At 38.9% G+C, this 14,671-nt stretch overlaps 1 protein-coding gene across 3 annotated transcripts in view; it reads left to right on the plus strand.

Annotated features, from left to right (window-relative positions):
* sema3f.L (semaphorin 3F L homeolog) overlaps positions 1–14,671 on the plus strand; it is an 89,073-nt gene that overhangs the window by 7,938 nt on the left and 66,464 nt on the right. For all 3 annotated transcript variants that reach the window (XM_018258960.2, XM_041590773.1, XM_018258958.2), the window contains exon 2: positions 13,688–13,826. In XM_018258960.2, coding sequence (XP_018114449.1) covers positions 13,718–13,826 — 109 coding nt within the window. In that variant the 5' untranslated portion in view covers positions 13,688–13,717. The remainder of the gene's footprint in view (positions 1–13,687; positions 13,827–14,671) is intronic.

The raw sequence follows: 14,671 nt of genomic DNA on the forward strand, positions 1-14,671 counted from the left end.
ATAGGCAAAAAATGAAATCTTGATCTCTTGGGTGCCTTAAACTGTTTGGTTTCATAGATCTCTCTTATCCAGACTGAGGCAATTATTATTTTTAACTTATTCCGGCCAAGTGCCTAAAACAATATTTTGGAGAATCTCTGGCTAAAGCCGATGCTTTTTCCGTCACACAGATATCTAACATTCTTTTCAACATAAAGCCAGAGAACAGGCCCTTAAGCCTATGATCCCTGTAAGAAAAGATCTGATTTTCCTGGCAGGATCATAAAACAAAATAAAAACAGAAATACAAGTGCAATGGATTTTGATTTGATATAAGAAGGAGGTCCATAGAAAGGACACAAAAAACAAAGCAGCGTAGGGTAGAAAGAATGGGTGCAGATAGGGCTCACCCTAGTACAAAGGTCTTCAGACTTTCTTTGTTGTGCCATCTTTATCCCCCCTAAAGCTCCCCATAGACGCGACGATTCTTCTTGCCGAACGACCGATTTTAGGGAAGTCCGACCGATCCTTTGAAATTATCGTGCGGTTAGTGGGATTCGAACGATCAAACATCTTACGATTTTTCGGTCGACATCTGTCAGGAAATTGATTGGACAGGTCAAAAAATCTTTGGCGGTCCCAGTGCAATCTATCTATGTTTGCAGGGCCAAGCAGGCAGCTCCCCTTTGTTTTCCTGGCAAATAGTCTTTTAGTTGATGGTAAATTCGTACGATCGTTACGAGAAAATCGTGGTCTCACGATGAGGATCTGATCTTTTAAAAATCTCAACATCTATGGCCAGCTTTAGTTTATACATACACACGCATATATAAATGTATTCTCATAAGTCACTCTCCTATGATTTCTGGAATGTCATGGCAGTAAATAAGCATTCACCCATCCCAAATCACCTTAATTAACTTCCAGGCTAGTCCCTTCTACTTTTATGTTGCCACCTCTCCAGAGAGGCCAGTCCCAGAGTGTAGGAACCACTGCCCTAAGACATTGCTTGTACCAGCAATCTATTTTAAGTTATAAAGTCATACAAAGAAGTCTGTGGAGCCCATGAGAAGGCCGGTGACTATAAAAATGGTCTGAAGCAAACACATTCAAACTGTGGCTCTCCAGTTAGACAGCCCTGCCAGAGATTATTATACTTTTTGCAGGGCATAATATTAATTGTGAGTGCATAACTATTAACTATGCATAAAAGCACAGAATGCTCCTGTATATATTATTCAGTCCTGAGCCGACTAGGGCTTTGAGAGGCTGCATTGTGCTGTCACTAAGTGCTCCCACAAGAAGCCCTACAGCAGTACGACAATGACGGTGCAATTTAATTTGTGCACTTCACAGGCTCACTCATAAAAATCCACTGAATGAAAGTAAACGGTGAGTAAGTCCATTCATAAAAAGCTAGTGAATGAGCAAAAAATGCCTCTAACGTTTCAGTCTCATCCAGGAGCCTTAAAATTTAGTTGGATCCCTGCCGTTAGCAATCAGAAGTTGCAGAAAGCAAGAAACAGCATGGCTTCAGTTTTGGGTGACTTGTATGAGAAAAAGCCTTTCAATTATATATAGTAGTAATCTGAAAATAAAACATATTTAGTATTGTTTTAAAAGTCCTGAGATGCAAAACTGTTTTCAGAATGCTTGGCACTGGAGTATTCCAGGTAAGGGGTCTGCCTAAGGATGCGAAAGAATCATTAGAATTCTAGTAGAATTGTTTTGCCACCATTTCAGATGAATTATATCTTAGTTGGGATCAAGTAATAGGAATTGTTTAATTATTACTGAGTAAAAGGAAATTTGAATTATTTCGTAAAGGAGTCTATAGGGGAAATGTTATAAAATTCATACATTTGTGCACAAATAAGAATACAAATTTGCATGTTGCAATGTAATATTCTTCATTAGACGTTTCTTGCATTGCAAATCGTAATAGGGCGTTGTATATTTTTAAGATGTGCTTGAAGGTGGAGTTAATGTAACAACTTTTTCAGTAAGAAGTTTTCTTCCCTACACTGTGCAAACAATAAAATTACCAAATCACTATCCTATTGTCGTGTGAGGGGCAGAGGGTTTGCAAAATGTTCGTCGCATTTTTGTAAAGTCAAAACTGTTCGTAATGTGAACAATTTTTCAGTAAGCAATCAATATTTCATTCCTCCATATGACAGATGGCCATTCTGTAATTTGGAGCTTTCTGGATAACCGCTTTCCAGATAATGGATCCCATACCTCTGCAATGATGTAATGATGCTACTTTCTTGTGCTTGGAGGATACAGAAGTGAATTATATTGAATAGGAAGGTACAGGAAATTCCAATGATAACATTGCAGCAATACAAGATAATCAGGTATTGCCACATATTCTATAGCGACTTTCTAGCCTGTCCATTGGAAGATCGAATGAGCAATAATATACTATAAGACATGTATCAATCACACTAATCATTGAGTGCTTACAATTAATTCACTGACAATCATTAGCAATGAGCCTGTTGATGGCTTGGCCCCTGTTATTCTCCAGCCAAGACAATGGGCATAGGATCCAATCACTCCTCACCTGGTGTTGCTGTACTAGATTAGGTGACGAAAGTGTCCTCATGTGACATTACTCTTAGCTAAGCAGTTGAGCTGAGTTGAATGACTAACAATGGCATACCGAAGGAAATGGACCTGAAAAAATGCTGTATGTTTAAAGTTCATTACATACAGAGGTGTATTTCTCACATGTATTTTGTTGCTGCTATTATGGCATTGGGCTCTCTTTATATTGTCAGCAGTGTGACGAGCTGACTGCCCATAGGTTTGCTTTTACCCGTGTCACGTCAAAGCAGGTTATTAACAAACCCGTAGAACACACCTAATAATCGGTGGAACAAATGACCAGACTTGGAGCCTTTATGAAGCCAAAAAGTCTATTGCATTATTCAGGGTCTCCTTTAACAAAGGTTTCTGTGATTCACTTGAGGAGGGCAATTTACAGCTCTGAATAATGACTTTAGCAATAAGCTTCTAACTAGAGGGGAAATGACATGATTACTGCTTCACCAATGTTTCAAGTTCTGTAAAGAAAAAGAAAATGGACTGGTGGGGTGAACAGGTTTATAAAACTCAAGTGCTCAAGACTGCACTTCCATGTTATCCTGGGCTCCTCTCTCTGTTTGTTGTTAATAATTACCAGCATGCCAAACACACATATACCCAACTGGAGCAACCAGCTATTACTAATATATGCTAGAATTTAAACAACAGAAAGAGAACTCTAACCTTGAGATTCAATGCATTCTGCTCTTGAATAGCTCTGGCTCTTTCATTACAATCTGTCATGTGCCCAATGCTCTTCCTCTTCCTTTATATTTGTAGAGAATTTGTGTTTGCTGTGCCTCTACACACCCTTGCTCTACAGCTTTAGGGTAGGGGCACACTGCGCGATTCGGGGAGATTTTAGTCGCCTTAAGACTAATCACCTCGTCTTTGCGACGACCAATCTCCCTGAACGCCTTCCGTCTATCTTGCGCCGGCTAAAGCCTTTCCATAATTTCTGGATAGCGGGTTTCCAGACAATGGGTCCCATACCTGTATAAATATATATATATATATATATATCTATCTATCTATCTATATATATATATATATATATATATATATATATATATATATATTGTTTGATTGTGTTTGAAGAAAATATGGGTCTGACCGTACTAGCTTTCTAGCTTTTACTGCATTACTGGCAGTGTGTTACATTATGTATCCCAGATTTCTCTAAATTTTAATTCTGAGCTCAATTTGGAGCTTGCTATTGATTTTGGTTTTCCAGAAAATGTTACATTATACCATAAGACACCACTTTCCTCTGTATTTGCAGCAAGTTATAGATAATGTAATCCAGCTCTTGCTACTTTCAGTATTATATTTGCCATGCAGATTAATTGTTCCTAATGTGCAGTCCATTTATAGACTTACCATATTTCCATTTTCTTCTGACTCAGAATACAGAACAGTCTACTCAGATCATGGTAATTGTTATGACAATTAGGATATTTGTGTGTCATGGTTATACGTATGTCTAACAAAATACAATGTACTCTGTAACTGTATTTACTTCATTTCGAAGAGAAGGCAATGCAGATTATATATTTTAATATGTAGAGAGTAAAGGCCGCCATACACGGGCCGATAAAAGCTGCCGACAGACCGAGTCGGCAGCTTATTGGCCTGTGTGTGGGGTCCTCTGATGGGCTTCCCCTATCTATATCTGGCCGAAAGAAAATCCCATGGCAGGGTAGAAAATCCCGTGGGATCGCGGCCGCATCGTTTCATTGATGCGGCCCCACGATCCGACCGCCTGTATTGCCTCCATTTTGATCTGATTGTTGGGCCCTAGGGCCCACGATCAGTGTGGGCATATCGGAGAAAGATCGATGTCGCCAAACGAGCGGATCTCCCTGTGTATGGCCACCTTAAAACGTGTGGAGCTGTATTATTTCTTATGTGGATTGATGCTTTTGGTTTTAGATTTCTAGTTCCACTAATCTTTCTTTACAAGACATTTAGCTGTGCATCAGTGCCTTCTAGGTGCAACTGCAATAAATGATAAATCTTCTTGTGTGACTTTTCCAGAACATTATCAAATTCCACACTGCAGTGTCACTTAGGGGCCGATTCACAAAGTTAAAAAACTTTGAATTTCGAAGGTTTTTTTTGGGCTACTTCGACCATCGAATGGGCTACTTCGACCTTCGACTACGACTTCGAATCGAAGGATTTGAAGTAAAAATCGTTTGACTATTCGACCATTCGATAGTCGAAGTACTGTCTCTTTAAAAAAAACTTCGACCCCATAGTTCGGCAGATAAAAGCTACCGAAGTCAATGTTAGCCTATGGGGAAGGTCCCCATAGGCTTGGGTAACTTTTTTTGATCGAAGGATATTCCTTCGATCGTTGGATTTAAATCCTTCGAATCGTTCGATTCGAAGGATTTAATCGTTCGATCGAAGGAATTATCCTTCGATCGTTCATTCGATCGAACTATCTGCGCTAAATCTAATTCCTAGTCGAATATCGAGGGTTAATTAACCCTCGATATTTGACCCTTAGTGAATCGACCCCATAGTGTCTCTAAGACAAGGTTGGATTACCCTAACCCTAACATTTTTGGGAAGTTGTAAAGATATGTTTTCTCTGACTCCTAAATCCTTTCTGGTATATACAACTAAAAAATGTTGGTCAGCCCCTGTAATACCACAAAGAATATCTTACCTTCCTGTATAAAACAATTCAAGGGATGTACAATTCATCTACTTATTGAATACAGCTTCCTAAAAAGAAGGAAAACATTTTATTGTCATGATAACATTAAATAGAACTTTTCATGTCCCTCTCTGGTGCCAGTCTACACTTGTTGCATCCGTTGTGGTTCTTGGCAATCAAAGGGAACATTATTATTACTTTTTACAATCTATAAATTCTTGCTGAAACAGCAAGTACTCGACAAGACATTTGTCCTGATAAGTCTGTTTAAGGGGGAGATGGAGGTCTTGTTGGCCTAATTTTATATTTTGGCCAATCAACATCAAGGGGATCATTTACTTACAATTTAATTTTGATTGTTTTCCTAGAATCTGTAAGCTCTAAAAAGCTCTAAAAATTCCAGACTTATTAAGTGTAAAAACAAGGAAAACAAAACTTTGCCAGGTAAAAGTTGTCAAGGTCCTATAGAAGTCAATGGGAGCTGCGCTATTGTACCAACCAAAATTAATTCAGACTTTTCGGGTTTTCATCTTTTTTTCCACTAGCAATTGTCCAAAACACTTTTTTTGAGGTTTTTGAGATATTTGTATTTTTAGAGCATTGTTCAGTGTAATTTTCCATTCATTTTTATTCAGATTTTTTATTCTCACATTTGTAGTTTTAGGGGCCCGTTTATTAAAGTTTTAAGGGGAAAATTGTAATTTTTCATGGGAAAAAAACTTTTCATTTTTAGAAATGTATTATACCCCAAAGCTGCGAAAATATTCCATCTCAAACCTGTCACGGTCATGTAGAAGGACACAAACATGGTCGCTAACCTATGAAGAACATACCATTGAATCACAAGGCAGATGTCCCTGTAGTTGTTTCTTGACATGGTGATCTGAGCTGGATAATCCGATAAAGTCAGGGTTTTATTCTAATAACTTTTTAAAGTTGAGTTTTCACAGCGTCATTTCCATAAACGCTCGATTTTCATGCAACTTTTTTTCTTTCTGACTTTTTAGAGAAAAATGATTGATAAATGAGTTTAATTTGTGGATGGGAGTTTGGTCAATTTTTTATTAATAAAAGCCCGAGATAAACTCAAGTTTTAATAAATAACCCCCTATGAGTTTGTGATTTTAGTTATGGTTTCAAAAACCTCTAAAACCATTAAAATCCATCCTTTTTTAAAAAAAAATAAAGCAAATAATTATTAATGTATAATGTCTGTGGCCTAAATTGTGATCCAATGGTATGTTCTTCATATATTTGCAACATAATGCTGGTTGTAAATCATTTTTTAAGTAGTGATGGGCGAATTTATTCGGCAGGTGTGAATTTCGCGCCGACTTTGCACGATTCGCCGCCGGGGGATAAATTTGTGGAACGGCAGCGAAAATTCGCTGGCATCGAATAAAAAATGGACGACGGCGTCCGTTTTTTGGATGATGGTGTATTTTTGGCAAAAAACTGGCACTTCGCAAATTTTTCGCCATTTCGCGAATTTTCGTGGCAAAATTGTCTGTGGCCTAAATTGTGATCCAATGGTATGTTCTTCATATATTTGCAACATAATGCTGGTTGTAAATCATTTTTTAAGTAGTGATGGGTAAATTTATTCGGCAGGTGTGGATTCGCGACGACTTTGCACGATTCGCCGCCGGCGGATAAATATCTGAAACGGCAGCAAAAATTCGCTGGCATCGAAAACAAAATGGATGATGGTGTTTTTTGGATGACGGTGCATTTTCGGCAAAAAAACCCCGCTTCGCAAATTTTTCGCCATTTTGCGAATTTTCGCTGGAAATTCGCAAATTTTTCGGCGAAGCAAAATGGCGCAAATTTGCCCATCACTAGTTTTAAGTAAATAATGTTTTTGAGTTATAATGGCCTATTCCAGCAAGTGTTTCTTTAAAACTCCTGTGGGAGAATGTAATGTGTTTTGCTAGCGTAAAAAACCTGAGCAAAGACGCTTGTGAACGTTAGCAACCATGTTTGTGTCCTTTTTGCCTGATCACAGACCTCTACAACTTTATCATAAAGTTTGCGACCAAATGGAACATTCACAGTGTATGTAATAAAATTTCGCAATCGCAAAGCGTTTTTGAAATAAAATATTTAACGAAACTCCAAAGCAGGTGTTAACGCCAAACCTGTGCTTAGCGATAATGCGCAATGTAATTTTCGGCAGCAAATTATTTTACATTGCGAGCATTTTAAAACATTAGCATAGACGCAATTTAAATAACGCTTGTGACTTTAAATAACATTCCTCCTTTGGTCTCTGTGTGCACTGAAGTGTTACACGTATTATTGGTTGTTTTGTACATACAGTACATGTATCATTCATAAACAGCTACAAGCTTATCATTCCGCGTACAAAACACAACAACTACGGAAAAAAAACAAGTAAATACAAATTGATTTCCATGCATGAAGTGTAGGAATCACATCTAAGTCAGAAAGCTGTCTGACCTGTGGGGAATACAAATGTATAAATATGTCAATTGCTCCTCTTCTAGATAACAAAGATACATCCTTCTCTACTTCAACAGTTTCCACAAACAGACCCTGTTATCCTCGTATAACTCCCTTCAAACCCCTCAATCCAGTCTACTCCAATCTGTCAGCTCTGGGTTTCCTGGCCTCACAGGACGCTGGAAAAGAAAACATTAGAAAGGAAACACTAGGGATTTTGCATCGCTTTAAATTGCTCTCTCGCTTTAGGCCTCTCATTCTTTATACATCATTTGCATTTCTTACTCTTTCAACCCCCCTATTTTTCAGCCGACAAACTACAGTCTAATATCCAGACCATTAATGACTTTTTTTTTTCTTTTTAATGAATTCATAGTATTTTCACAGAATATTCCACCCACACTATTTGTTATAATTTACCTCTGAAACTTAAACTTTTAAACGAGATAAATGCCTGTTCATCATCCAGTCTTCAGGTATGATCAGATCTGGTACTTTAATGTCTGCCCATCAAGAGTTAGATGCACCAGATACAACATTTCTGGATTTAACCAAAAATACCAACCAAATCTGAACCCTAATTTGCATATATAAGTCTGAACTAAATTTACAAAATGCATCATCTATGAACAAAAAGGCTTTTATTTGAGTGTCTAGAGCTTTAAGGGCACATGGCTTTAAGGGCAGAGACAGACAAGAAGATTCAGGGAGATTTAGTTGCCCGGGGACAAATTGCCTCTTTTTCGGGCGAATAATCTTCCCGAACTGCCTCCCGCCGGCTAGAATTTAAATCGCCGACGGGAAGGCACTCGGAGAACTTTGTTTTCCGAAGTCGCCCGAAGTTTCCTCGTGAGGTGACTTCAGAAAACAAAGCATTCCGCTGGCGATTTACATTCACAGTTGGGGAGATTAGTTCCCGAAGAAGAGGAGATTTGTCGCTGGGTGACTAATCTCCCCGAATCTGAGTGTGTGTCTCTGCCCTAAGGGGTTGAGATTGGATTTTTACCATGATTTGAGTAGAAGCATGTGGGAAAATGTGACCAGAATGTACTTGATTATTGAAAACATGAATTAAAGCTGAAATACTGTGGGGTGTATAATAAAGGAACATGGGGCAACACAAGTTGGAGGTTCAGAAAAAGACAACGTTTCAGGTTCACAGCTCTTCTTCAAGTGTAATTGAGTGATCATGCTTTTCATAATCAGTAATATCATTTTGGCAGCATGGCTGGAGGAGGAGGATAAATGTTTCCAATAAGTAGACTGCCTGAAACACTAGCACATTTGTAAGCAACAGTACAAGAAACAACATGTATGAGTGGTAGGCAGTACTGCATCACAGGCAGGGTCAGGGGAGGTAAAAAGCAGTATAGCTACAAGCAGGACAGGAGACAAAGAACCTTTACACAATAACCAGCAGTTTTATAGTATTTTAGAAAATATTTAAATGTACAAGAAGAAACAAAGCAGAGATTGAAGGTACTCTATTTGCTTGCATGCTCTTTGGGCAGAATGTTGTATATGAAGGATTGTAAGACCTTACTTTGGCATAAAACATATAAAGCAAGGAAATCTGTGTTCTAATTGTAAATTAATACAGAAATTCTCATTCTGCTTCACTCTTGGTGCCCATTTCCTATTTCTTCATTGTCTTTTTAGCCCTTCTGTTTGACTGTTGTTTCCTAATTATGTATCATTCAGCATCATTGTGACATGTCTCTTCCCCAATCTCTGTGAGACTATGTCCTCTACTTCTCTTCTGCCTCTCCTCTTGTACTTTGTCACGTCACCTCGAACATATCACAATTCTATTTGTTTTCTAAATATCTAAATATCTAAATGTCTTCCTGCATGTAAATTTCAGGCTCTTTTTCCAAACCCATTGCACTCCAATTCTCACTATACAATCTGTCATCTTTCGTTAAACACTTTGGGGCAGATTTACTAAAGGACAAAGTGGCTAACGCTAGAGACTTTTCACCAGAAATCCCATCCACAGAAACATCGCCAATTCACTAACAAGCACAGATGACAATTCACTAGCGAAAGAGACCATCGCTAGCGTTTGTTCATACTTTTCGCTCAGACGTTGCTCCGCAAATTCACTAAAGTGCTGATTTTACTGAACGTTACCTCTTCTGCCAGAGTTGACTTCACCAACTCAGACCAGGCGAACTGCTAAAATGAAGTTAGATCTTCTTCAATCTTACGTCACTTACATCTTATCCTGTCTGCCAAAATTGCATTAAAGTTGAAAAAACACTGGCAATTTTTCCTTTTTTTTACTTGAAGTTTTTTGGATTAACATTTTTCCTAAGACATTTGAGGGCCATGGAACATTCATTTTACAGTGGGCTCATGTCTAGGGCATTATATGATCTCTTTTGTCTTTATTAAGGTTCCTTGGACATTTGTTATAAAAAGTGGCCACTTCAAGCATTTGCACCAACATCTATAATAGACGTCCATACAGCTTTAATGTACCCACCCTATTCAAATTGACCTAAGCGTAAGATCACCGTAAGATCACTAGCGACTTTTGGCTAGGCATAAACAAGCACTAGCGAATCTTCATTGTGAAATGCTCACACTGAAGAAGTATTGCTTGCGAAAAATCGGCAGCGTTCGCGCCCAGGATGCAACTTCACATTTTAGCGAATTAGCGTAGTGGTAATGAATTTGCGCCTTGCGAAGTGGTGCGATGTGTGCGAAGTGGTCGATGGTGAAAATTCACCCTTTAGTAAATCTGCCCCTTATCTTTGCATGTCCATGCTTTTTTCCAACTCTTTTCTTTTAAACTGTTCCAACCATTTTTATTGATACAAAATATAAGAACCAGGTTTATTTCCCTAAATATAGTTTTGGCTAAATATGTTAATAGTTTTAACTGGTACATTTGCTTTGCAACGCATTCGATTTCTGCCCAGTAATAACAATCTCAGTAGGGCATCCTAAATATGAAGCATAATTCCTCTTACTTTCTCACCAGGGAATTCCTCTTTCATAGATAAGAGAAGGAAGGGAAGCAGAGGGTGAAAGGGTTATAAAGAGCTTCGGAGAAGCAGACTTTGTTTGTTTTTGTTTTGGCTGATTTCTGTCACTCTTAGTAACCACGTGGCCTGTTCTCGAGGAAGCCAAATCAAACATTGGGAAACTGCTCAAAATTGCGACCCTGCTACATGCAGTTCTTCCCTCTGGGATTTGTCTATTAACTGCAACTATGCTGTGTGATGAATAACAGATCATTACAGCAAACCGTTGGAGTAAGACAGAGGGAAGTCTACATGCTCGATTTTCTAGCTGTTATGTTGCATTTTGATGCCACAGTTTGAATACAGAGCCAAGCCAGGAAAATTCCCCCTTTAAACATAGTCATATGTGAATGCACTTTTGCCAGGAAATAGAAAGAACCTTTCAGTGACACAAAAAGAAAGAAGCAATGGCAGAATAGTTGGCAGAGAAAAGGAACAATACATGAGAATTATTATGAAAGAACAAGTGACACAAAGAAGTGATGATATCGACATGTAAGCAGCAGCCCATTAAATTAAGTTAGAAACAGAAAAGCTCTTTCCTTAGAAATTATTAAATCAAACTGGACAAAATACAAAAGCTTTTTAAAAAGAACGAAGTCAAAACTGGGAGTTCAGTTGAATCCATTTTTTAATGATTGTTCAACCGCTTTAAAGTTTGGGAATATTATTATCTTATCCAACACAATTTTGATACAGCATTTTGCATTAAAAAAAAATAAAAATAACGAGATAAAATGTAGGATAACAGTACAAAGGAAATTTTCTAGTCTTTTTGGCAACTTTTCCCAAAGAAAACAAAACACTCTGAGAAAAAAAAAGTCTTTCCATGGTTATGACACATGTAGGCAATTACCCCTTCAAAATCCACACATCCAAATACAACTTTCCTAAATCAGGGTCATTCTCTAGTTAAGTAAAGGCAATCATAAATGGGTTATTTACTAAAACTCTGATTAATGTAATTTTTTTTATTAAAACAGTCGACCAAACTCCCTTCCACAATTTTTTTTTTAAATTCATTTATCCATATTTTTCTCAGAAAAGGCGGAGTGGAAAAACTGCACGACAAAATGTAGCGTCAATTCTTATCGTACGATTAGCGCTACGAATACTCGACTTTATTCAATTATCTCTGCGAAAACGCAACTTTTTTGGATTAGTGGACGAAACAACTTTATAGACATCTGCCATCGACTTCTACATGACCTCAACAGGTTTGAGATGAAGTATTTTTGGATTCGGATTTTTAGCAGCTTTGGGGTATAATAAATCTCTAAAAATTTGAGGTTCTTTTTCCCCACGAAAAATTCGAGTTTTCCCCTTGACCAGATAAATTTGTTAATAAATGGGCCCCTCAGTGTAGCGAGCAAGGAGTTTTACAAAAACATTAATATATAAGACTTTTTATATATATATATATATACGTATATAGTATTTCATAGTGCAGGCCTTATTGGATCCCTCTAACCCACCTCAACTTAAACAAACTAGATAAAGTTTGGTTTACCAAATTAAGAAGGTTTTTATAAAACTATTTCTAAATGTAAACAAACATGGAAATAACTACAGACTTGTATCTGCAATTTTTCCACGTGCAGCAAAAATGTCAACTTTCTTCTAATGCACCATATAATATCAATAAGTCATTCAGCAGCCGAGCCGGCAAGTCATCAGAAATCGGGCTTTCCTTAGGGTTACAAAACATCACAAAAAGATAACGTGCTAAGGATTTTACCAATATTTATTAGCAAAGGATTTTGAGATGAAGTTACATAGTCATACTACTGCTGCAGACATGGGTGGAAGAGAAAGGAATATAAAAAAGGCTACTATTATTTCTTGGGGTGAAGCTGGCAAGGTCCTATTTGTTGGATAAAATGTGAATAAATGCTGTGGCCATTTTACCCCAATGCTGTTTCGTTAAGGTATGTAACAATGTTGTTCAGTGGGATTTCTACAATCGAAGGGTCCATTGAGGAGTCCCCTTTCAAGCTAGCTAATCATTCAGTTTTCCAAACGACTAGATCGATAGTCTTTTTGGCCATGCACAATGATTACAATATTGGGCACCATATACTGAAAACATTACCAGACAGACGGGAATCTATGACAACTGAGCTACTCATGACCCCTTAGGGCAGAGACACACGTTCAGATTCGGGGAGATTAGTCGCCCAGCTACAAATCTCCTCTTCTTCGGGGCGACTAATCTCCCTGAACTGCCTTCCCTTCAGCTAGAATGTAAATTGGCGGCGGGATGATGGTACGATTCAATGTGAGTGCCATCCCGCCGTCAATTTAGATTCTAGCTGGCAGGAGGCAGCTCGGGAAGATTAGTCGCCCTGAATAAGAGGCGGTTTATCGTTGGGTGACTAAGACTTCCCGAATCTGAGCGCCTCTGCCCTTTTTAGCCACTGGAAATCAAGTCTATTATTAGAGTTAGGAAAGGTACAATGTTCCCTCTAATTCCTTGTCAGCTATATGAGCAATAAAATGCTTTTGTGCGTGCATTTTAAACTTTTGTGGGCACGTTTTAAAAACTGTCAGAAGTAACACAAAATTCTTAGTGCATGCCACAATTTGTTGTGTGTGATGGCTTCAAAATTCGTGCACGAGCGCACACCTTAGAGGGAACGTTGGGCAGGTAGTATTTTTTTTATAGAAGCCAAGATGTAAATAATTAAAATGTTTACACAGAAGTTAAAAACTGCGGAGTCTGAGGTTGACAACTATATCTGCATGCCATGGATGAGGAATGGAAAGTCCTGGTGCGATTGAAAAACAACATCATTACTGACATAGTTAAATAGTGATTATAAGGAAACATATTTGGGACCATGGCCCACATGGGCATATAGAGCAACACATAGTAACAGTCCTTTCATCATTTTTATCTAAACTTGCCTTTAAAGCTGATAAATAATTAATGAGAATTCTTTATTTACGACAGGATCCCTGGGTGTCCTTCTGCGTTCCCGCCATGCCAGCCCGGGAACCAATCCTGTGGCTGTGTGTCCTGCAGGCCTTATGCTCCACCTTCGCCAGGGACTCAGCGCCGCCCACTCCACGCATACAACTATCTTTTCGAGGTAAGGCAGAGAGAAACAAAATAATGTGTTCCAAAATGGCATCACTGATAAGTCCTGACACTCATTTGCTCTAACAATAAACCCTCCTTGTGTAGTAGGTCTTTGCAGTCGTTACAAACAGTTTTGGGCCGGTCTGTGGTACCTGTTTAGGCTAAGGCCACACTAGGCGATAGCGCCGCGATTTGACTCGCGGCGACTTTTCGCCGCGACTTTTAAGCCGCAATCGCTGGGGAAACTTTTGCGCTGGCGTCTACGGGGAATCGCGAAAAATCGCCAGCGTAAAAACACACGCGGCGATCTTTTCTCTACTGTCGCTCGAAATTGCCTCGCTAGGCGATTTCGAGCGACAATAGAAAAAAGATCGCCGCGTGTGTTTTTACGCTGGCGATTTTTCGCGATTCCCCATAGACGCCAGCGCAAAAGTTTCCCCAGAGATTGCGGCTTAAAAGTCACGGCGAAAAGTCGCCGCGAGTCAAATCGCGGCGCTATCGCCTAGTGTGGCCTTAGCCTTAGGAGAGGGCCAGATGCATAGAACTGTGGATAATGGAATTGGGTATGCTTGAAATTTCAGGGCTTATTTTGAGTGTTACAGGGGTTGTTCACCTTTAGGGTGGTGGCACACATAGTGATTGAGGGAGATTTAGTCGTCCAGCTACAAATTTCCTCTTCTTCGGGCGACTAATCTCCCTGAAATGCCTTCCCTTCTCGCCAACTAGAATGTGACTCAGCAGCGGGATGGCTTTTCAAAGTCGTCCGAAGTTTCCTCGTGAGGCAACTTCAGGTAATGAAGCGGTCCAAGTGCCATCCTGCAGAATCTGAGCGTGTGCCACCACCCTTAAATTAAC

The sequence above is a fragment of the Xenopus laevis genome, chromosome 4L (assembly GCF_017654675.1).
Source record: "Xenopus laevis strain J_2021 chromosome 4L, Xenopus_laevis_v10.1, whole genome shotgun sequence".
In the NCBI taxonomy this organism is placed as follows: domain Eukaryota; kingdom Metazoa; phylum Chordata; class Amphibia; order Anura; family Pipidae; genus Xenopus; species Xenopus laevis.